Source organism: Aulonocara sp. 'chitande type north' Nkhata Bay, linkage group LG6 (genome assembly GCF_057382095.1).
Source record: "Aulonocara sp. 'chitande type north' Nkhata Bay isolate Kocher_YH1m ecotype deep benthic linkage group LG6, A_spYH_male_GT1.1, whole genome shotgun sequence".
Taxonomy (NCBI): domain Eukaryota; kingdom Metazoa; phylum Chordata; class Actinopteri; order Cichliformes; family Cichlidae; genus Aulonocara; species Aulonocara sp. 'chitande type north' Nkhata Bay.
Window position 1 is genome coordinate 21,146,716 of NC_141349.1, and position 23,114 is coordinate 21,169,829.

Consider the following 23,114-nt stretch of genomic DNA (forward strand, 5'->3'; position numbering starts at 1 on the left):
TTCTTAGCTGTGGAGATTCACAGCCATGTGTGCTGCTTTTCTCAGAGATTGAGTCTTAGCGTGTTATTTTGAGTTGATGTGTTGAATACTACGCACACATGAATGCTGTATGTGATCCCCTGCTGAATTGGTAAGTTTGCTCTCTTCCAAAGAAATGAACAGTCTTAAATTTTTGTGCTAGTTTCATTTTAATTGAATGAGAGTCAAATAAGTATTTTATCCCCAAGCAGAACATAGCAACTGGAGGAGAATCCCTTGTTGGCAAGCTCAGTGGTCAGACGTTTCTTTTAGCTGGTCACCAGGTTTGCACACATCTCAGGAGGGATTCTAGCCCACCCCTCTTGACAGAGACTCTCTAAATCCTTTTCTTACTTGCTGCTTGGCAGCTCAAAGCTTCAGCTTTTCTTTTTTGCCTTTTCTTTTTATGGTACAGTAGATGGCCCTGTCCTTTGGCCCCTCAGTGTGGTGATGTCATCCTGTAAACTTAGCAGAAAAAAGTCCAAGAGTAATGTTTCTACCTCTGTGTTTGACCGTGGGGATTGTGTTTTTTGGGTCATACTCAGCATTTTTCTTCCTCCCAGCAAGTCAGGATGAGTTGATGCAAAAGAGCTCGATTTTGGTTTCATCTGGTCCCAGCCCTATTCTCCCAAGTCTTCTGTAAATCATTTAAATTTCTTCCATTTCTGAATAATTGGACCAGCATTTGTCAGCTTCTCTCCAAGCTTTTTTCTGATGGTCTTTGTGCAGGTTCACAGTCTTGTCCCTGACGTCCTTTGACAGTTCTTTGGTCTTACCCACGAAATGAATTGTTTGGACAGGTGTACTTACATATAACAACTTATCTATAATTGAATAATCGATCAATCGATTGTAATCTGTGTGCAATATGGGCACACAACCTGTGGCAGCCAAAATTCATGCTGTTATGTGTTATTTCTGGATTTTTAGTTGACATTCTGTCTCTCTCCATTAAAATGAAACTACCATAAAACTTAAAGACTGTTTATTACCATGTGTGTGTGAGCAAACTTAAAAATTCAGGAGGGGATCATATTATTATTTTCCCCAATGTATAAGTTATGCTTATGTCATCATCTTTTTTCTCTTTTCTTTTTCCGCACAGCTTTATGCTATTCCCTGGTTCCTAACAATGTTTACACGTAAGTACTCTTTTTTTTTTTTTTTTTTTTTTCACCCACAATGCCCTGGCTTGATGTGGCACTGAGTGTAATCAAAAACTTTCACAGGATATTTGAAGTCAGCTTTTCGTCTGAGTGCAAATAAAAAGGACTGAAAAGGTCATTGGCTCAAATTTCGAGTTCTGTAGGTTTTTTTTAAATTTATTTTGGTCATGGTGACCTTTACTATCGCTGCTAATTAATTCCAGTCCTGTAGGGAAAGAACAGAGTCGCTCAGTCCGGCATCAGCTGAGATGTTGACCGGCACAGCTTCTTCTTTTTTTTTTTTTTATTTTGTATTTATCCGGATAAATAGTAAAAAATCCAACTTGTGACCAACAAGATAAATCAGCTGCTCAAATGTGTGTTGTATTCAAAGCGAGAAAAGAACAAAAAACACATATTCTGATGAAAACTATCAACCACTGCTGGCTTTATTCAGAACTTTCAATTTCATCTCACATGAGGGGAGTTCAGTTATTACTTAGTAATTTATAACATGAAATATGACAGCTCACAGTTCAGGTGCAGTTGTTTTGCTGAGCTGGGTTTGCAGTGAATCTATAAAATCTGCCAGAGAAAGGACCTGATTTACTTGAGTACATTTTTTTCAGCCTGCACAGAGTAAAGTCATTTAATAATGAAATAGAACGTCGGAATAAATAATAAAGTAATTGCCCAGAATGTATAAAATCCATACTAACGATCTGAAGTTACAACTGCAATTCTGCCTGTCTGTGTAAAGAATACAAACTTGCTAAATAAACATCCAGCTTTGCTTGAAGTATTTCATGAAATAAAGATAAAATAGCCAGTTAGAGTGACGACTGTTTGGAAAAGTATTGATTAGAGTGCATGAATTTAAAGCGATCAATAATACATTTGTACATGAAGGCCTTGAAAATATTTTAGAGGTGATATGAGACAGAGGAAAGAATACAGTATGTGGTAGAACACGGGTAGGATGTGGCAAACAAAATCAATCCCAGGCGCTCGACTGCAGGATGATAAAAATAAAAATCCTTTAATGAATATGGATTTGAAAAATGATAAAAAATGCATTAACAATTATCGGCATGCTTGCCTCCCTCAAGAGAACCTTGAGGAGAGCATGATGCTTTTTAAAAAAAAACTCTTCTATATTTATTAATGGTATCTCTATGTTGTTTTGGTGGGCTGGATTTGGATTTTGTATAATCCATCTTACCTCTGAGTTTCTTCCAGTTTTAAGGGCACCAAGGATGCAGGTGGTAGAGTAAAAAAACAAAACAAGAATCTAACCTCCCTAATAGGACTGTTCGATATAACGATATATATCGGATGACAATATAAAAACGTCTATCGTTTCATTTTACGCTATCGTTTGTTTCGTGGTGTCGCAAAATAAACTGTTTACAGCAATATTTTTTCATCGTTTTGATGGTCACTGCAGTGGCTATATTAATTTCTTAAACTTCTCTCTTTCTCTTATATTTAATTAACTACAGATCATATTTGTATCAGTGAATATTATTACAGAAGAATCTGACTTCCTTATACCAGATTCTATAGACACTTAACACTGTACAGTTCTGCTACCCAACGATATGAGGACAGTGTAACACACACTAGAGTTGTTGGGCCTACCACATGAGGAAGGCAACTGAAACACACTCCTGTCCTTCACAGCTTAAAACAATATGAGGACATGACGACTGAACACGTGTAGAGTTCACATTCCTGACTTCTAACTTCTCCTGCTGTTGTCAATAAAAGCTCTAAACCCAACACTGATGTACAGCCATCTATTTCCCCAGAAATTAAATCATGTAAACTGATCAGCGGGAGCTTATTTTGACAAAAACATGTGTAAAACGACAAAAATATCAAATTTTGTCAGGATCAAGCTGATGCTTTAAGGGAAAGTTTGGACTAACAAATGGTATAGACAATTACTTTATCCTAATGCTAATGTTGGTTTTGGTTAACTTCGACTAAAACTGATTGTTTTAGTACAATTAAAGTGCATTTCATTTATGCACTAGGCCCAACTGACACATATACTTGATGCCAAATACAAAAAAATAATGTGTAACCTGTTGGAAGAATGAAGTGGGTGTGTCACTCACCAATTGGTCTGAAGGAGGTTGAGGCAGGACCTCGGCACTTGGTGTCTGCAACAAAAGACAACAATATAATGTCAGAAACATTCTCTAATATAAATCCCAACGATTTAATATAACCACACTACTGACGGACAAGCGCCTATTTTTATGCGTTGTCGTTAGCAACAACGACGGTAACACCATCGCGATTCCGCTTGTTTATGTTCCACATAAACCTTTCACAATAAAGCTCAAGATCCTGTTTAGACTTTTCAAAATAAACTGAATCACGTGAAAGAGCAGATTATTTACGGATGAGAAATAAAAAAGAGCCACCAGGTGCTAAAAAGTAAACCTTAGACTCAAACGTTAGAACAGGCTTTTCCCCGCAGCACGCCGTGTAATAAATACTCACAAAGAAAACGGCGGCCGTTACAACTTGTGTCTAAAAATTTATCGTTTCATGCATCTGGTAAAACACTCGACTCCAGCTACATGACGCGCAGCTGAAAACACTTCCCGCAAGTCGAGCTGCCCGAGATTCACAGAATTTACAGAAAATGTTACATTTTTGTGATTTATATCGTTATCGGGACGATAAAATTCTTATATCGGGATATGAGATTTTGGTCATATCGCACAGCCCTACTTCCTAAAGAATCAAAAACATCAGAAACAATGTCTGAGGAGCTTGGGGACATCTACTGTCTCCTCTGGTCACTATGACAAGGGTGTGTACTTACTGTGCATACACTGCAAGCATGGATAAATATGCAAAGGACACCACCTAAGAAACGTTATTTGCTAATAGTTTGCTAATGCTTTTAACACATCTGGCCCTTCTGTACACACAAACACAAGATTAAGTCACTTTCTTTAAGGTCAAACCCTTGTTAGTCACTACATGCGCTTCCCTGAAAAACAAAGCAACTAATCGTCCACTTTCTGTTCAGACCAGCTCACACATGCCCGAAGATGTGTTATACTGTATGCATTAGTATGTATGGGCATTATTTCAGAAAAGGGTCCTGAAGTGCTAATTTGGACCGAGATCGTTTAAAATTAATATGAAAGTCATATTACTGCAGATGTGGCCTTATAAACTTGTACTTTGAGAGGGTTGGAAAGTTATTATAGTCTTAAAATTTTTGATAGTGCTGATCTGGATGTTTTTGAAGTTGGCCTCATGATAAAGGGGCCTTTGTAAAACTTCAACAAGTACAGAGAAGGTGAAAACTCACTTTCTGATGTACTTCAAAAGAAATGCATAACTTATCAACCAGTGAACTACTGCCAAATGATTGGAGTCTTATTAGCCTTTTGGGATGATCTAGATGTAGATATTTAGATCAGCAATATTAAGCATTAGATTAAAAGGAAAAGAAAATGTTCATAAAAATCATTTTTAGTGTAAAATTAGCAGGTTGCAGTCTTCACAGTGATGCAGGTGGTTGGCAGATATCTTTGTGTTTTAGTTGTGATATGTATGCTTCCTTTACCGGTGTAGCATCAAACATATATATTATTATCATCATTATTATTAAAGGGACATTTTTTCAAACATTTTTGTGGGGGGTGGGGATTTGGCATGCTCCCAGCATGAGGTTTGTCAGCGGATGGCAGCATTACACTTTGATCCTTTCACTGAGTGCAGGTATAGCGCAGAAAAAAGATCATATTAACAGGGGCCCAAAATTAAATGATATGCAATTAACCTGTTTCCCTCTAGGCAAACCGTCATTTACAGCAACTGTTTTAATAACTTGCTACCTTGTCGATATAAATTTTGATCGTTACACTAGAGCTGTGGTAGTGTGCAGACTGTTACAGACATTACACAACTTGTAATTTACACTAATTGAAGCCAGATTAGTCTGCATGTGCACTATCCACTGATGTTTTTGAACCCTTCACCTTGCTCGGTGATACATCTTCAGTTAAAACCACACACACAGATACCAGTTCTGGTGTGGGAAGTGTGAGTTGTGACCCTTTTAACCCTTATCCTCCCCCTGAGGCTGTGTGTGAGTCCAGTATTCACGAGGTGTGCCCTTCTGACTGCTAATGTCCCCGATCCAATATGAGACAAGGTTGGAGGGTCATCTTCCATTCACACACAGACACACTGACTGTCACTCACATGCACCGGCCAACTCGGCTGACTGCTAATGCGGTGCAGATCCTCCGAGGCATTTTCACAGCTCTCACCACAGTCACATTTTGCCCACACACACACACGCATGTCAGCTTGCCTAGTATCCACCTTAACAAACCCCCGAGATGATATAAACAGGTGGACAATGCTGGTTCCCATGCATAAATCTATACAGAAGGGAAACCTTAAATTTTAAAACACTGAGAGTAATGTGACTGAAATAATAACTGCTCTGAGACGTATTATCAGGATGTGGTTTTATTTGGCTTGGAATAACCTGTGCAGGTTTCTTGCTCTAAAGCTCCTCAGCCCCCTGATGTTCTTCCTGTCATTTTTCCACAACAACACCCACCTTGAAACATTTTTCCAGCTGCCTCCCCCACATCAAATATCCCTCCAGGCAGCATTGACAGTGCACAGTTTTGTTTAGTGAGCTCCCCGTTTTAAACCCATAAAGCCATGTTAAGTAAACGCACTGTGCACATGCAAATTATCCTCATTATACACAAACTGATTATCTATTTCTCACTGTGTGCATGCTACATGGTATTGTCCCATTTGCAGGATCCCATTGAGCATCTCTGGAGGCATGTTTCTTTTCAGGCACTCTCATATTCACTTACTTTGTAAAATCTTGTCTTTGTCTTTGTTGTGTTTTTTTTTTTTTTTATGTACCCACAATACAGATGTTTTTCCACTGCACAAGATCTTCCACCTGTGGGACACATTGCTCCTGGGTAACTCCTCATTCCCATTCTGTATTGGCGTAGCTATATTGCAGCAACTCAGGGACCGCCTATTGGCTAATGGCTTCAATGAATGCATCCTGCTCTTCTCCGACCTGCCAGGTAAGAACATCATCTGGTATGCACATCCGTGTATTTACACAGACTTTCCCTATTCCCTCTTTACAATTCTGTTCCATACAAGTGTTACTTAATTACCTACAGCCAAACAGTATATATGAGAGTTTCCCGAAAAGCTTTAAAATCTCTCATGTAAGCAAAGAAAAGTCAAACAAAAACACTTTTTTTCTGCCTTTTTTAAAATCTCACTCGAAGTGTTTCCATCTTAAAGAAGCGTGCATTTCTAGGAGGCAGTTTCTCAGAGTACTTATGTGCGCTCATGTGTCTGAGTTAATGATATCCTCAAAGCAGACAGCTCTGCACTCTTATACTTGATACTTGATGTGCTCCCGGCGCTGCCGCGCTCTGCTCTGCATCTACTGAACAGTCAATTGCTGCGCCCTGGAATTAGTCTGCTCGCAGCCTGTTTGCTTCTTCATCATTTACATCATCTTCATTCAGAGTTTAAACTCTTTTTGTCTTAGCATCTCTTGTATGATATCATTAAATGAGCAATTGCAAAATTCCAGGTAGATACAAACAAATAAAGTCAGCGATAGCGATGTGAGAGTAGCATGTTGCCTGAGGCCCCTTCCTTCTTTGAGAAAGCAAAGAGACAGACATATTTACTGAAATGCAAAAAAAAGAACAAAAGGCAAAAGAATTAGGAATTGAATGCATACACCTGCACGTGGACAGACATTTCAAATTCGTTAATACCTCATTACACCACCTAAGCACCATTGTCAGTGCAGCAGCAAGAATGAGACGTAGGAGGAGGAAATATTGAAAAGTCGGGATGGCAAATACTTAGTCTTTTAACTTTGCAGTATCGTTGTTAATCCCTGCAGATTTCAGTGTTTTACAGACAAAAGAAGCAATTCCAACTCCTTTCTTGTACGAAGCAGGAGGAGGGCCAACAAATCAGGGAGGAATTAAGCGGGTTTGTTCTGTTCATACAGGCTTAATGGATATGCATACTTATTAACCATGTTGGTTAAATGTATTCAATTCTTTTCACAGACTCACTCCAGGTCAGAGTTATAAATGTGTTATGGGCAGCCAGTGACAGAGTGCATTTGGGATTTTGCTGTTTCCGTTGACTGCATGTTGCCGTACAGTGACGAGTCCTAACAGTGTCTCTGATTATGCATCCACTTTACTGCTCCTTTTCACTTTCACAAAGCGATTACTTAGCAAAGTATCGGTGACATAAAGTCAGCAAGCGGCATTCTTAATGCATGTCTTCAGAATATAAGTTTCACCTGGGGGATAGCTCAAACAATTTCCTTTAAAACTATATTTCCAAATGGTGCTTAGCCCTTTTTTTTCTTGCTGAAAGGCAAAATGACTTTGGGATTAAAAAAAAAAAAAACAATAGAGACAGGAACAATTTGTCCAAAAGGGACACTGGAGCTGACTGTAAACTGAGCCCCATCTTCTACAAACTTTAGTGGTTGCAATACGTCATTGTTTTACTGCCCGAGTCCAGGAGATTCATGTGATTGAGGCAGAAGGCAAAAGGAGATCCAGTTCTCCTTATAAAGGTAAAATATGTTGGGCTAGAGCTGCAGTCAGCTTCTCTGGCAAGATTTCCTTGGAGTTGTTTCTCCTGCCAGCTTGTTTCTGTATATCACTGCCAGCCCCATTAGCGCAGCCTGTGTATACCTAGGTAGTTACAGTGTAGTATCTGGCACTCACTCTAAACTATATTAGGACTGAAATCTAGGCTGCTGCAAGACCTCAAACAGGACTTGTTTACTTAAGCTTCGAGCCACAATCTGGTCCCTACTCACAATAGTTTTATATACATTACAAAGACAGACTCCTAAGTTCTGCACACTTCAGCACAATATTTATCACCTCTAAGACAGCATGGGTCTATCTTCAATGGATTTATTGTTCTTTCTTTAGCCCCACAGTAGTGTGGCTTTTGAGATGCCATTGTGGGTCTGTCAGTCCACCGTAATGGTCAAGACTGTGATATTTCAACATGATGAATCCTTCTAACTTTGGTGCTTTGTCTCTACTAACCCCACTATCAGGTTAAAATTTCACTGCTTTAAAGCTTCAAACCTCTCATTTGTGAAAAATCCCCATTAAACTTGTCTGTGCTTTTAGGGGGAGGTTATCAAATGTTAGTGCAGTCCAGTGCAAAAGCCAGCAATCATCATATCTTTATATTTTACCATACCACACCACGTTATTTAAAAAGCACTCAAAGTAAACAACAGCAGGACTGACTAAAAAAAACAAAACCCAAAACACAACATAAAAGACAAATACAGACCAGACAGTAAAAAGATACGGGGACATATAAGAACTGTAGACGTTAACAATAAAGGCGTACATAAAAAGTGAAATAAAGTCACAGTCAACATCTCACAGTGGGTCGAAAGGCAAGAAATAGAAGGGTGTTTGTAAGCGAGATTTAAAGACAGAAGTGAAGGAGCTTGCCTGATGTCGTTTCACAGCTGCAAAAACTCTTTCACCTCTTAATTTGCTGTCCATCTTTGGAACAAGTACAAGCATCTGGTCTGCTGACCTGTGTACAGTGTGTCTTTAACAGCAGTGTACCAAAATACTTTAGCATGTTAGCATTTAATTCAAAGCAAGTCCAGCATTGTAGGCTGCTGCAAACAAAGTATTTGTACAAAGACTGCAGTATTATTTCAGAGGAAGCTACAATAAATTCAAAATTTAGTCTCTTGAGCAACAAAAACTGAATTCTTAACATTTATGAATCATAGTGCAGAATATGTGATGGTCTATTCCCTGGTTTCAAGTGTGTTAGCAGGTTGAAAAGTTGACTGCTATCAGCTCTGACAGCAAGTGATGACACAGTGCAGGACACATTGAGCTTCCTATTTTGTAAGAATGAAAACTGCAGCTAAATAATTGTTATGATAAATCATCACAACATCAAAGGAGGTTTTAGTTTTTACTTCAGAAATACAATAACAAGTGATTTATAGATGTGAGCATTTAAATCATACATTTTATGAACGTGTAAAATATAGTAAATAGCATAGAGGGAAATGCAGAGAACATGAACAGAAACAAAGGCTTAGCGTTATGTTTGAAGTTCTTTTTAATAGTGCTTCTCAGCAATTGATGAAAAAAATATGGTTTTGAAGGTCAGTGTGTGCTTTCCCTCACCACGTTCATGTTCATGAAAGCGCACGCACACGTACACGCACACATAGTGAGTTATGGTAGACATCCTGTGATTTGTGTACCGCACCTGCTCCATTCTGCCATCAGGCGTGCAGAATTGATGTCCTCATACAACTGAAGCTCACATTCATTTGTTTCAGAGCAGAGTCCACATGCGTCACATTTTTGTAACTACTGGAGCTGCATGTATGGAGGCAGAAAATATATACCATGCTGCTGGCTGGACATTATAAGAGAAGACAAATAGTCTGTCCAGCTTCTGCAGCACACACGGAAGGATAAATTACAGAATCGTTTGGATGCAGTATCGAATATTACATATTTTACTGCATATGTTTAAACTCTCTTAGATATTAGATTAATTTAAATAACTTCAGGCTGAACCATCATGCAGTTTACTGAAAGCTACTTTGCAGCATTCATGTAATCTCCACTTCACTGATTTCTGTTCATTTTGTTAATTTTAGCTTGTGCATGATGGAAGCCTATACTTAGTGGTCGTGACTATGACTGTGAACCCAGAGAGCTTACATTACACATATGACTTATTCTGAGATTCAGTGAGTTGGATGAACATTGGAGAGATCTATAAGCAGACTTGACATTTAGTTGTGAAATTAAAAAAAAAAAAGTCTTCTGCCTTTCTGTTCAAATACGCAGCTACCAGAATAAAAATTAACAGTCAAGATAATATTGCAAGACAGTAGCCCTTAAATGGTTCAGACACACTCCTCTCTTTTCCTCTTTCTTGGTAGTAAATAGGAGTAGAGACATTAATTCTCAGTGACAAGCCTATTATGCATGACACAGGAAGTCTGTAGTTGTAAATTTTCCAACAAAGAAGGGAGGTCTAGATTCAAAGAAAAATCTGTCATGTTTTCAAGTATTCATGATGTCAGTTAAATCATGTGGTGTGTATTGTAAGTCATCTTCATACATGCAAATACAGACTTATCTCCACAAAACGCCTGTTTGAGTCTCCAGATTAAAAAAAGACAAAGGGATAAAGGACCCTGAATAGTTTTCTTTTAAGTGTTGTGAATGATTTAACTGAGTAGGTATATATCAGAGTATAACATAACATGTGAAATAGGTGACCTGCTGTGCAACATTTAGACTCGGAGCGGGACATTGATCTCAGCTTCCCATTTGTTTGCAATTAATCGGATTCTGTGATTCCCATTTGATTAGTCTCGTATCCTCAGGTAATCTATAAAACTCTGTCCTGTTTGGAGACATCATTGATTCACAATGGCCCAGAGAGGCTCCCCAGCTGAAGGGGGAACCGTGTGTCTACTGATGATGCAGAGGCATTTGCCTTCACGGGACATTAGCATTTGCTTCAATGAGCCGAGATGGGCACAGAACTGATGAGCTCTACTTATAGATGTTTAGCTCTGAGAAAAACAACCATGACTTACTGAAACTGCTTATGGAAACACAGCACAGACAGACACCTTGAACGTTAGTAGAAGGAGATGTAGAGGATGGAAAAAACAATGTCTCTAGGACAAATTTGCCATGTTACAAATTACATTTTCATTTACATTTTAGGATGAGCCCAATCGCCTGATGTGGAGCTATTTAAAATAGTATAAAAAAATGAAAAGGTGGTACTGGATAGTAAGTAAAGTATCTTAATGGATGTACATCTGAATTTATGGATGAGGAATCCTGCTGAAAGTTACGTTTCCTAGACGTACTTTCAGCGTGGATAAGTTTCTATGTGAGTTACCAACGCTACTTATTTAATTTTAGAACCAAAAATAAAATAAATAATGCTGTTATATAATTTTGTTCCAACTGGTACCAGTATGCAATTAGCAGCCCACAGACTGACAGGCTGTGGGCAGCTAGTCGGTTTGTATAAAAACTTCATGCTGTAAAAATAAGTCAGATTTAAAATAAAAATAAAAAAATTGTCCCACTTACATGATTAACTAGCTGGATAATTTTGAAGGCTGTGACTTCTCAGAAAACATAGATTATAGTATATTTAAAACATAAACAAAAAAACATTAAAGAATATGCTGCATTGTAGCTTATGTGAACATGCGTTGGCTATATTTACCGGTACACTTTGGTAGTTGGACTCCATTTTTAAAATTCAAAACTGCCCTAAATCTTCATGCCATAGATTCAACAAGGGGTTGTAAACATTCCTTGTAGATTTTGGTGCATATTGACGTGAAAGGATCACACAGTTGCTGCAGATTTATCAGCTGCACATCCATAATGTGAACCTCCCGTTCCACCACATCCCAAAGGTGCTCTATTGGACTGAGATCTGGTGACAGTGGAGGTCATTTGAGTACAGTGAACTCATTGTCATGATCAAGAAACCAGTTTGAGATGATTTGGGCTTTGTGACATGGCATAGTATCCTCCTGGGAGCAGCCATCAGAAGTTGGTTAGACTGTGGTCATTAAGGGATGAACATGATCATCAACACCACTCAGGTGGCAGGTAACAAGTGGTTATTTGAGTTATTTTTGCCTTCCCAGATGGAAGTTGTCTGCCCATTCTCATCTGGCCTCTGGTACCATAAAGCCAGAGAACTGCTGCTCACTGGATATCTTTTTTATTTTTTGGACTATGCTCTGTAAACACTAGAGAGGATTGTGTGGGAAAATGCAGCAGACCGGCAGTTTCTGAAATACTCAGACCAGCACGTCTAGGAACAACAACAATGCTACATTTGAAGTGACTTAAACCACCTTTGTTCCCTATTCTGATACTCACTATGAACTTCTGCAGATCAGCTCAACCATGTCTACATGATGAAATTGAGTTGGTGCACTGTAATTGGCTAATTTGATAGTTGCATTAATAAACAGTTGAATGTACCTAATGAAGTGACCAATCAGCAATATCTGAGCCACTGTCTTTCACTGCTTTTCTTTTGTCTCAATATTTCTGTGTGTCAAGTGCAGCCTGACTTTGTAGCCACAATTGCAATTGATTCATTCAAAACTAAACATTTTTATACCTTGTTTAGATTTGATTTTCTAATTTTCTAGACTTCTAAAAGTCTAAGAAAAGAAATCAAGGCTTTACTTCTCAAAAGTATTTCTTCTGTTTTCAGCCAAATATCTCAGACAGATTGATTCACAAGAAGCAACAGTGCAATCAAACCATTTGAAGAATCCTTCTCATTCTTGTGACACAACTTGGAGTGAGCTCACTTGTTTGCAGGATATTATTGTCAATACTGAGCTGTCTTTACAAGATAGGCACTTCTATAACTCTTCTAAATCTAATACTGAATAATACCAGTAATACTGAACACTTCAGATCAGCTAAGATTGATTTCTTAGTGCGAGATGGTGGGTAAGTAGTGACATATATTGACTGGGTAAAGAAATAATTATGCAAACTTTCCAATAATGATATCTGAACAACTTACAGCTATATACTCACAGTGTAAATCATGGACCTAAGCAACTGCTATAAGTGTACATTAAGTAATCACAATAATAAACTACACTACTTCACTATTGTGTAGATGTCATTGCACTACCAGAAGAGCTCTGACCCATCCATCCATCCATCCATCCATTTTCATCCGCTTTGTCCGGGGCCGGGTCGCGGGGGCAGCAGCCTAAGCAGCGGCTCTGACCCATCAGGCATAAACAGAAAGCCTCTGGAGGCTTGCCTTTGGTGTGATTATTTATATGAGCGTGAGGCCCTCTGGAATCATGTTACATTTTAAGAACAAAAATAGTTCATGACAACCCAATCTTTGATTTCTGTAAATGGTAAGTGGCCAGTATTTGTATTGGGCTTTTACTTAGTCCCTATGGACGCCAAAGCGTTTTACACTACATTCAGTCATCCACCCATTTACACACTGGTGATGGCAAGCTACATTGTAGCCATAGCTGCCCTGGGGCGCACTGACAGAGGCGAAGCTGCCGGACACTGGCACCACTGGGCCCTCTGACCACCACCAGTGGTCAGGGGGCCCAAGGACACAACGGGGCTCGAACCGGCAACCTTCCGATTAGAAGGTTAGAAGACGAACTGCCAACTCTTGAGCCACGATCGCCCCACTGTATTCTGCAAACATTATGAATAAGTTTTGATGCAGGATTCACAGATACAGTCAACCAATATCTCAGTTTAAATTGTATACTGAGATATTGGTTACTGATAATAACGAACAAGTGAACATTTTGATGTGTTAGAAACAGGAGAAATGGGCAAGTACAAGGATTTGAGCGAGTTTTGCAAGGGCCTAATTGTGATGGCTAGTTGACTGGGTCAGCATCTATCAAAAGTGATCCGAGAAAGGAACAGTGGTGAACTAAATTTCAAATTCAAATTCAAATTTTATTTGTCACGTACACAGTCATACACAGTACGATATGTAGTGAAATGCTTGGACAACTGCTCGTGACCTAAAGAGAACAAAAAAAGGAAAAGGCTATGAATAAGATAGGAAATAAATATGAAAAATTAAAAAGGGTAAATTTAACTAGGAAGGAATAAAATATAAATTAAGGTTAAAAATGAAATAACTGTACAACACAAATTAGAATGAAGGGTAAATTTAACTGGGAAGAATAAGATAAAGATAAATATATAAATTAAAGTTGAAAATAAAATAACTGTACAACAAAATACACAATATAGAACTATATAAGAATGTATGAAGAAATCTAAATATAAATAAATATATACACAATAACAGCAGCTGTACAAGTATTAACCGGAAATGAAGAATATAGTGACCAGTGTTGTGCAAAAACAAAGTCCATAAAGTCCAGTGTGTGTGTAAGAACTGTATGTGTGGGTCAGTACTGTGTGGTGGTGTGATTGAGAGACCGTATCGCCTGCGGGAAGAAGCTCCTCCTCAGTCTCTCTGTGTTGGTCTTCAGGGAGCGGAATCGCTTTCCTGACCTCAACAGAGAGAACAGTCTGTTGTTGGGATGGCTGAGGTCCTTCACGATCTTCCTGGCCTTGGTCCAGCACCGCCTGCTGTAGATTGAGTGCAGGTCAGGGAGCTCGGAGCGGATGGTGCGCTCAGCTGACCGCACAACCCTCTGTAGAGCTCGTCTGTCCTGCATGGTGCTGTTCCCGAACCAGGTTAAGATGTTTCCCGCCAGGATGCTCTCTATGGTGCACGAGTAAAAGTTCCTGAGCACCTTGGAGGGCAGTTGGAAGTCTCTCAAGCGTCTGAGGTGGTAGAGACGCTGTCGGGCCTTTTTCACCACGGTGTTGATGTGACAGGACCATGACAGGTCCTGCGTGATGTGAACTCCGAGGTATTTGAAGCTGTCCACTCTCTCCACTGGGCACTCGTTGATGACGGGGGTCTGGTAGTTCCTCTCCTGCTTAGTGCTGAAGTCCACTATCAGCTCCTTTGTCTTACTGACGTTTAGAAGGAGGTTGTTCCTCTGGCACCAGTTCTCCAGATTCCTAATCTCCTTCAGGTAGGCCGTCTCGTTGTTATCAGAGATCAGGCCCACCACGACGGTGTCGTCAGCAAACTTGATGATGGTGGTGGAGCTGGTAGTGGCCACACAGTCATATGTGTACAAAGAGTACAGCAGGGGGCTCAGAACACACCCCTGGGGGGCTCCAGTGCTGAGAGTGGTGGAGGCTGAGACATGTCCGCCCATCCTTACTGCCTGTGGTCTGCCAGTTAGGAAGTTGGAGATCCACTGACACATAGATGAGCTGAGTCCCAGATGCTCCAGCTTGGTGAGTGTGGAGGGAATTATGGTGTTAAATGCAGAGCTGTAGTCTATGAAGAGCATTTTAACATAATTCCCCCTTCTAGTGTCCAAGTGAGTGAGTGATGTGTGGAGGAGATGAGAGATGGCATCGTCTGTGGAACGATTTGGACGGTAAGCGAACTGTAGTGGGTCCAGTGTGTCTGGTAGTGAAGAAATGATGAAGTCTCTGACCAGGCGTTCAAAGCACTTCATCACTACTGAGGTGAGGGCTACAGGGCGATAGTCATTGAGAGAAGCAGGGTGGGGTTTCTTCGGGACAGGAACAATGATGGACTCTTTGAAGCATGTGGGGATCACCGACTGAGATAAAGAGATGTTGAATATCTCAGTGAACACAGGAGCTAGCTGGTATGCGCAGTCTCTTAGGATACGACCTGGGATGCCGTCTGGTCCTGCTGCTTTCCTGGTGTTCACTCTCTTGAAGGCTCACCTTACTTCATGCTCGGAGATGACGAGCACGTTTCCGGTGCTGGCAGTATCTTCCTGTCTGCAGCCGTTAGCGCCGCTAACACTAGCATTGTTGGAGACCTTAGCTGCAGCCTCGAAGCGAGCATAGAAAGTGTTCAGCTCGTCTGCCAGAGTCACGGCCGCGTTCGTCATACCGGTTGTTGGTGCTTTATAGTCCGTTATTGTCCTTAGTCCCCGCCACAGGCTCCTAGAGTCACTCTGTTGGAGTTGTGACTCTAGTTTCCTCCCGTAGCGCTGCTTCGCCTCTTTCACCGCCCTCCGCACGTTATATGACGCGGCTTTGTACGGGTCCATGTCCCCCGTCATGAGTCCCTAGCGACAGTGTCATTGGTGAACGTGGAGAGCGAAGGCATCAAGTTGGACGGCTGTGTGTGTGTGCATTGCTTACTTGGGGACTACCTGGGATGCACTGGGATTCATCATTTCATCAATTTCATAGTGTGTTCGTTACAACATAATGGGTTGAAACAAATGCTCTATACTTCTTTGAAATGACTGGTCTCTCATCTTCATGCTTGTAAGTTCCATCTTACATTAGCTATCGTCCAATTCCAAAAGGCCTTTGAGTTGCTCTTAACTAATCATGCTACTCTTCCATTTGTGGCAACAAGTCACAGCCCACACTCAACACCTATACATAATTACATAAATGTAATTTCTTCTGACAAAAAAGAAAAATTGACTTCTTAACAAAATTGGCTGTGTGAAAATGCCCCAGCTGAGCCCAGGGCTTATTAAAGCAGCTATCAATCTCCTCTTCTTCATTTCTGCCTCTTTTAGTAGCAGGAGTGATTGGATGCAGCATTCATAGCTCTAGGGAGGGAAAATGCATTTCCCAGAACTGCCTGCAAGCCTGTCGGTGAGGAATCTCAGACCTCGAGCATTTTTTTTCTCACCAGAATGGACCTTGTAACTGAGTTTCTGAGGTGCTAGCCCAGGAGAGCTAACGACCCCCTAACCTTGACACTGCGGCGGGACAGATGAGGGGAAAAGATATATCTTGTATATAGTTTCACTTGAGCCTTGGCCAGGTGCAGGTCATAGCAAGGAGTGCTCATTAGCCAGTCTTGCTTATTAGCCACGGAAAAGAGGGGTGAAAAAGAGAGGCTGTCAGTGTAAGAGATTGCAAGGGAAAGAATTCCTAATTTATCCAAATCCTTGGCTAATCCAGTGACTCCCTGTTCCCTAATCCTCTCTATTCTCAACACAAGAAGCAGAAAGGGTTTATAATAGTACAGAGGCATCGGGAGGAAGAGTAGAAATTTTGCTAGACAAGAGCTCAGATGAGAAGCGGCTGCTAAACGAGGGGCAGTTATTATCTGAAGGAGCCACTGGCGCTGCTGGATGACTACTTAAGACTATTAATGGCAGCAAAATGCCAAGGTCAAACTGCTCACTTCTTTGACCAAACCTCCCACACTACATTTACATAATCTCTCAGGCTTTATATGTGAGTTGAGAGAAAGAACCACTTATTTTTTTTTAATAATTCATTCATATTCTTACAAAGGAGTTAAACAGTTTGCTTAAATAAGATGTTGGTGTTAACTTAGAATGCAGAAATTAGCAGTTCTTTGATTTGTTTTACATGTAATGCTTAACTTACTACTATTAATAAGGCAAGTACTACAAACATTCATGTTTTCTCAGGCTGAGTATAGTAAAGCTTTGGCATTTTATTTAGCAGTGATATTTATATTCTAAATGGGGTTTTTTGCCAATTGCCCAGTTTAAGACCTGCAGAACTACACAGAATTTCCAATAGTGTCAAATATAGTGATTCTATAATAATAAACTAAATAGAACTTAGAACCTTTTTATTGTCATTGTGCATTTGCCTTCACAAGGAAATTAGGTACCAAGACCACAAAAGTGTGAAGTACAGAAAACAATATACAAAGAAGAAAAACAATTTAAGTACAACAATGGAAGTACACTATATACACAGTGTATGAGTTACAGAAACATTCTGGGGGGGTATGTACAAGGGCAATAATATAATATAATAAATAGGGTGGAAGGGCTATGGCCATTAAGGATGGGGATGGTAATTGCACATCTGCTAGAATATTGCACAGAAACCAAAATATTGCACAGAAAAAGGAAGGACCAAAATATTTCACAGGGAATGGCAGCAACAGAGTCAATTGCAGCGACAGAATAAAGTCTGTTCACACTCTTAATTTGCATTAATGGTTCTGACAGGCGGTAGAAGCTGTTCTTTAGTTTATTGGTTTTGCACCTGATGGATCTGCACCTTTTTCCGAAGGGCAGGACAACATTAGAGTAAAATATGAATAATTTACTATGATACGTGTTATTTATGTTAGCCATGTGTCACGATGCTCTGTCCTAGAGCCTGACAGAGCAGCTTAGTAGCTAAGTACTGCAAAAAAAAAAAAATGCATTGATCATGATTAGGCTGCATGTATACATCAGCAGTTCTTTGGCTAGCTGGGTGAGCATAAAGAATATATGATTTTTCTTATACAAAATCCATCAGAAAGTATATGAAGAGTACTCTGTTGTTCAAAAGTATATTACTCTTTGACTGGGAGGGCCTCATGCACTGACAAGTAACATTTTTTTAATATTGTTTGTCTCCTGTTATTTGTGGTGTGCAGAAATTGACATTGAGCGCTGTGTCCGTGAGTCCATCAGCCTGTTCTGCTGGACCCCAAAGAGTGCAACATACCGACAACATGCTCAGCCTCCAAAGGTTGCGGGCGACAATGGCTTTGCGAAAACGTCAACATACTACTCGTCTGACTACCAGGACATGCCCAAAACAGACCTGGTGAGTTTTACTCTCATACACATAAATTGCAAGGGGGACAAAAGGTCTAAATTTAAAGTTGCCTAGCAACTGCCTAGCAATTGACTAACTTAAATGTTTTTAACCTTGATGTACCTACAATACCTTAAGGCAGAGCTTCCCAAAGCGTGGGGCCCGGCCCCTAGGGGGTAGGGGTGCAACGATACACAAAATTCACGGTTCGGTTCGATACTTTGGTGTCACGGTTCGATATTTTTTCGATACAAAAAAAATGTTCATGCCTTTTTAATTTGTCATTTATTAAAATTATAAATATATATTTTAACTCAAAAGTACAGTTTTTAAATTTTACCCTAACCCTTGTGCGCGTTTTTTATTTTGACAGCGAATGCGCACCTGCGGACCACTTATGTGCAGCCCTGGTTATTTAGCTCGTCATATTGCAGCCACAGAAATTCTTTTGTCCATGAAACCATAAAGCTGCACTTTCTTTTTGCCTTATAGTCTGATTTGTCATAACTTCTCCGTTTTGTGGTAAGCTTTTCTTTGGCTGTCACTTCTTCACCCTGACCTGTCTTATTTGGCTCAGCAGAACTGAAATGCTTTTACACACGCACTCACATAAGCTCAGCGATTCTCTGCGCGATCAACCTCTCACATGTTTAAGCTGCGGGAGATTTCACTTGTCATGTTTGCATAGTAAGCTAACGATTAATAAGACGATGTCAGAGGAATTGGTGCACAAATTTTCATCACTCACAGATCAGTGCTGTCGCTCTCTATACACAGTTCGCACGATTGCAAAGTGAAAGAAAAAAACAAGCGCAAATTCAAACGCGATTTCAATATGTCACATATTGACAGTGGCTCACCGATGCCAATGACATAATTACCCAGCTACATTTCTGAAAGAATGCAAAAGCATTGACATATATTTTTCCTTCCTACAATAGCCCGACGGGCAGGGAAGAGATAGATTTTGGTAGCCCGACTGAAAAAATCGCTAGCTCCAGGACGTCGGGCTAGCGATATTGCAAGCCCTGTATCTGATTGAGGAATCACTCATCTTTGGAAAAGAGAGTTTATTACAGAGAAATGTCTCTTTCCAAAATAAAAGCTATACTATCCGCTTCTTCTGGGCTATATTCTCAGCAGCATAAGGAGAATCATGTGCTAACAGCTGTCTAAATGACTCGGCTAAAGTTAGTAGCATGCTTGTTGTTTTTGTCTTTGCACTAGGATGATGTCGGCGTAAATGTGCAGTCATATTCGTTGTGTTCCCACTAGTGCTTTCAGGTTAATCTCGTTGAAATGACCTTAACGCCACAACACGGCAAATCTCCGTTAACGAGCTACCGCCGATCGCCCCGTGCATGGGGCTAGACGGCCAACACGTTAACGAGCTAACTACGCTAACACACTAGCTCCCACCCATGTAATTGAGCATTGCACGGCACATCCAACATACTGTTTTACTTTAGTCCATGACTCGCTTACCTTCAGGGTCATACGTCACATGAAAACCAAAATAATTCCAAACGCCAGATCTGAATGGGGGAGGTCCATGTTGCAAGGAGAGCTTAACTTCTGTCTTGCTAGCTTGCCCTGCGCTCTTCCTTCTGACTATGCTGTCTGTGTTGAGCGCTCAGTGGATCTGCGCTCAACAGTGCAGCCTAGGCGGAGTAGTCGAACGCAGATTCACTGAGCGCTCAACACAGACAGCATCGTCAGAAGGAAAGTTGATAAAATAAATTACAAATGTTGTATTGTTCGATACATATGCGTACCGAACCGAAAGCACTGTATCGAACGGTTCAATATCGATACGAATATCGTTGCACCCCTACTGGGGGGGGGGTGCAGAGCCATCGCAGGGGGGGGTATGAAAAGGAAAACAAAAACGCTTGGACACTGCTACGGAGCGGCCACACAAACGCAAAGTAGGAGATGAAGCATCGCTGAATATGTTTCCAAACCAACTTCATTTTAAGCCAGACTAGAAAATCTGGTGAAGCATGTTTTCCCTTTGGTTTCACCTGCACAAGTGCCAAGGTACACAGCAAATCCAGCATGTCCAAATTAACACTGTCGGATTTGATTTCAACACTATTAAAGTGTCTATATGGGTCCACACCAGAGAGTGTTAATTTAACTCTTTTTGGAGAGTTGGTACGTTAACTCTGATTTAGTGTTAAACACCAAATCTGTCTGGAGTTGATAATTTAACACTTGGTGTTAAGAGTTTATATATTAACTCTCAAAGAGTATTTTAGTTTAACTACGTAAGAGTTATCTTCTAATTCATTCTAAAAAGCGTTAATTTTACTGTTCTGAACTTCTAGAAATTTCTTTTGGAAATAAACATTTACTAAAAAGATGCAATGGTTTTTGAAAAACATTTATTCTGAACTGTGCACCACAATTTCAAAACATTTTCTGAAAGATGTAACAGTGTACATGTTCTCACTTTCATTAGAATTTTGTTTATCAAAAGGTCTGACATAGATGAGCTGGTAAATGCAAATAACAGCATTCTCATCACTTATTTCTTCAATACAATATGCATGTCCTTCATTCATCCCTTTGTGGAACTTCAACGCACTTCTGCTCTCCCCCATATTCCATCTTCACAAGCATATCCTGTGCGGAGATCGAATAAAAATTAGTTGACAGTAATTAATGGCACAAATAATCCAGTAAACAATTGCAGCACAGTTTAAAAAAAAAAGGAATCCTCTTTGAGCCATTACTTGTGTAAAGTATTTTCCCAAAAAACAAGGACACAGGCAACAGGTAATACTGAACTAAATGTAAAACCTCAACTTTTTTCATTTTTACCTAAACCGTGTGCACAAAACTCTGGAGGGATCTAAATGCTACCGTAGAATCCAGTCAGGACGTCTGCTACTGCTGTTTGCTCGTTTTTTTTTTATGGGCGATCGTTTTCAGGCTTCAAGTAGCACCATTATACCAACATTTCACATTCTAGACATTGTTTTAGGTGTATTTGACCAAAAGTTTGACTGAAAATTCACATGCAAGCTTTTTTTCAAGGCTGTGGTATTTGCCCGCAAACAATACCTTTCAGCTAGCTAAAACAGAATATTATGCTATCAGCGAGCAACATGGCTAATGCCTTTCACACAGCTTTGTCTCAACTCCAAAGAGCCACAGAAGTAAAAGCTCATGATAATAATTGAAACAATCTTTGAAAAAATGACTTACCAAGCATGGCAAACAACTCAAATATGTAGAGCAAAATGTTCTGAAACGGCTTCACTTCAGCTTCGATTGGAGCCGTGCTGGGGGCGGAGTCTGTGAATTTACTCTGTTGGTGTCATAGCCCACATAGGAGTTCAGAGTTAAGAGGTCAAGAGTTAATGTTTCCATTGTAACACCTCCAGATTTGACAGAGAAACACTCATTTTTAACACTCGATTTTAACTACTATCATTTTACACCTCAGAGTTACATTAAAAGAATGTGACTCTGCTTAGAGTAAAATTAACTCTACCTTTGCAAGGAGACTATTAACACCAAAAAATTTAACACTTTTGAATTTGCTGTGTAGGTCTCCCCTGCAGAATTGGTTTTCCCTTCGTCGGGAGCAGCGCTGGGCTGTTTAAATCACGGACAAACAGGATCCCACATTCTTGATTTTTAGTTCAGAAACAGTTGTTGTAACGACTAACTACTCCTGACATTTTGGAGATGTTAGCTCTTTGTACAGTAAAGTTAGAGCGGGATCCAAATAACATCAGGCCGTTTCTGCCACGATTTGTTCCCCCGGTTCAAATCACAGACAAACAGTATCCTACAGTTGTTTTTGAACCCATTTTGCACAGAGAGGCATTTTTTTGAAAAATGTATTGTGTCTGGGGGTGGGCGTCCGGGTACACACCGGCTCACTCCTTGGCGGCCGCTTGTCGGGGCCTGGGGCCTGGGGCTCGCTCGGGCCCCTTTGGAGGTGGGGTGCCCCCGGCCTCTCGGCCTAGGGCTCGGTCACTCAGGCGCAGCTGGGGGCCGGCGGAGCTCACGGGCGCGTCGCTGCAACCCCCCCTGGCTTCTGCTCCGCGGCTGCTGAGTGAGCCCTCATCTGGGACTCTCCTCAGCTCTTACTGGAACAGTGGCGCGGCTGCCCCTCTGTTGGTCTTCCATGGTCTCTTGTGTTCTGGGGGCCTCTGGATGTCTGGAGTTTTGATCTCCTCCATACCCGCTTCACACCCTGGAGGACGGGGCTGTGGCCCCCCCACACTCCCTAGCAGATCATTACATGGAGAAACCTTTGGAATGCAAGCATGCTGATCCACACAGGTATGCACACATGGGTATTCACAGACGCGGACTAAAGCTTTCTTGGCTGCTGCCTCAAAGCACACTGTGCGCTGTCTATCTTGCGTGCTGCACAATATCGTTTATTACTTAGTAAATACTGATATCTATGACTAGCTAGTTTATTGTGATGGTGCTTTGTTTTCTCTATTATTATGTTGCTCTTTGTTGTTTGCTGTCTCCTCTGTTTGTTTGTTTGTTTGTTTGTTTTTTCTCCATACAGGTGACCCAGGAGTTTTTTTTTTTTTGTTTTTTTTTTGTCTCTCTTCCCCCCCCTTCTCACCGTCTCTTCTCCCCTTGGGTTTTCTTTCTTTCTCTCCCCCTCTCTCTCTCATTCATTCCCCCTGTCCTATTTATT

General features: G+C 40.6%; 1 protein-coding gene across 2 annotated transcripts in view; it reads left to right on the forward strand.

Annotated features, from left to right (window-relative positions):
- Positions 1-23,114, forward strand: part of tbck (TBC1 domain containing kinase) — a 63,944-nt gene that overhangs the window by 14,588 nt on the left and 26,242 nt on the right. For both annotated transcript variants that reach the window (XM_086295548.1, XM_086295549.1), the window contains exons 21-23: positions 1,124-1,160; positions 6,104-6,265; positions 18,273-18,445. In XM_086295548.1, the coding sequence (XP_086151674.1) occupies positions 1,124-1,160; positions 6,104-6,265; positions 18,273-18,445 (372 nt within the window). The remainder of the gene's footprint in view (positions 1-1,123; positions 1,161-6,103; positions 6,266-18,272; positions 18,446-23,114) is intronic.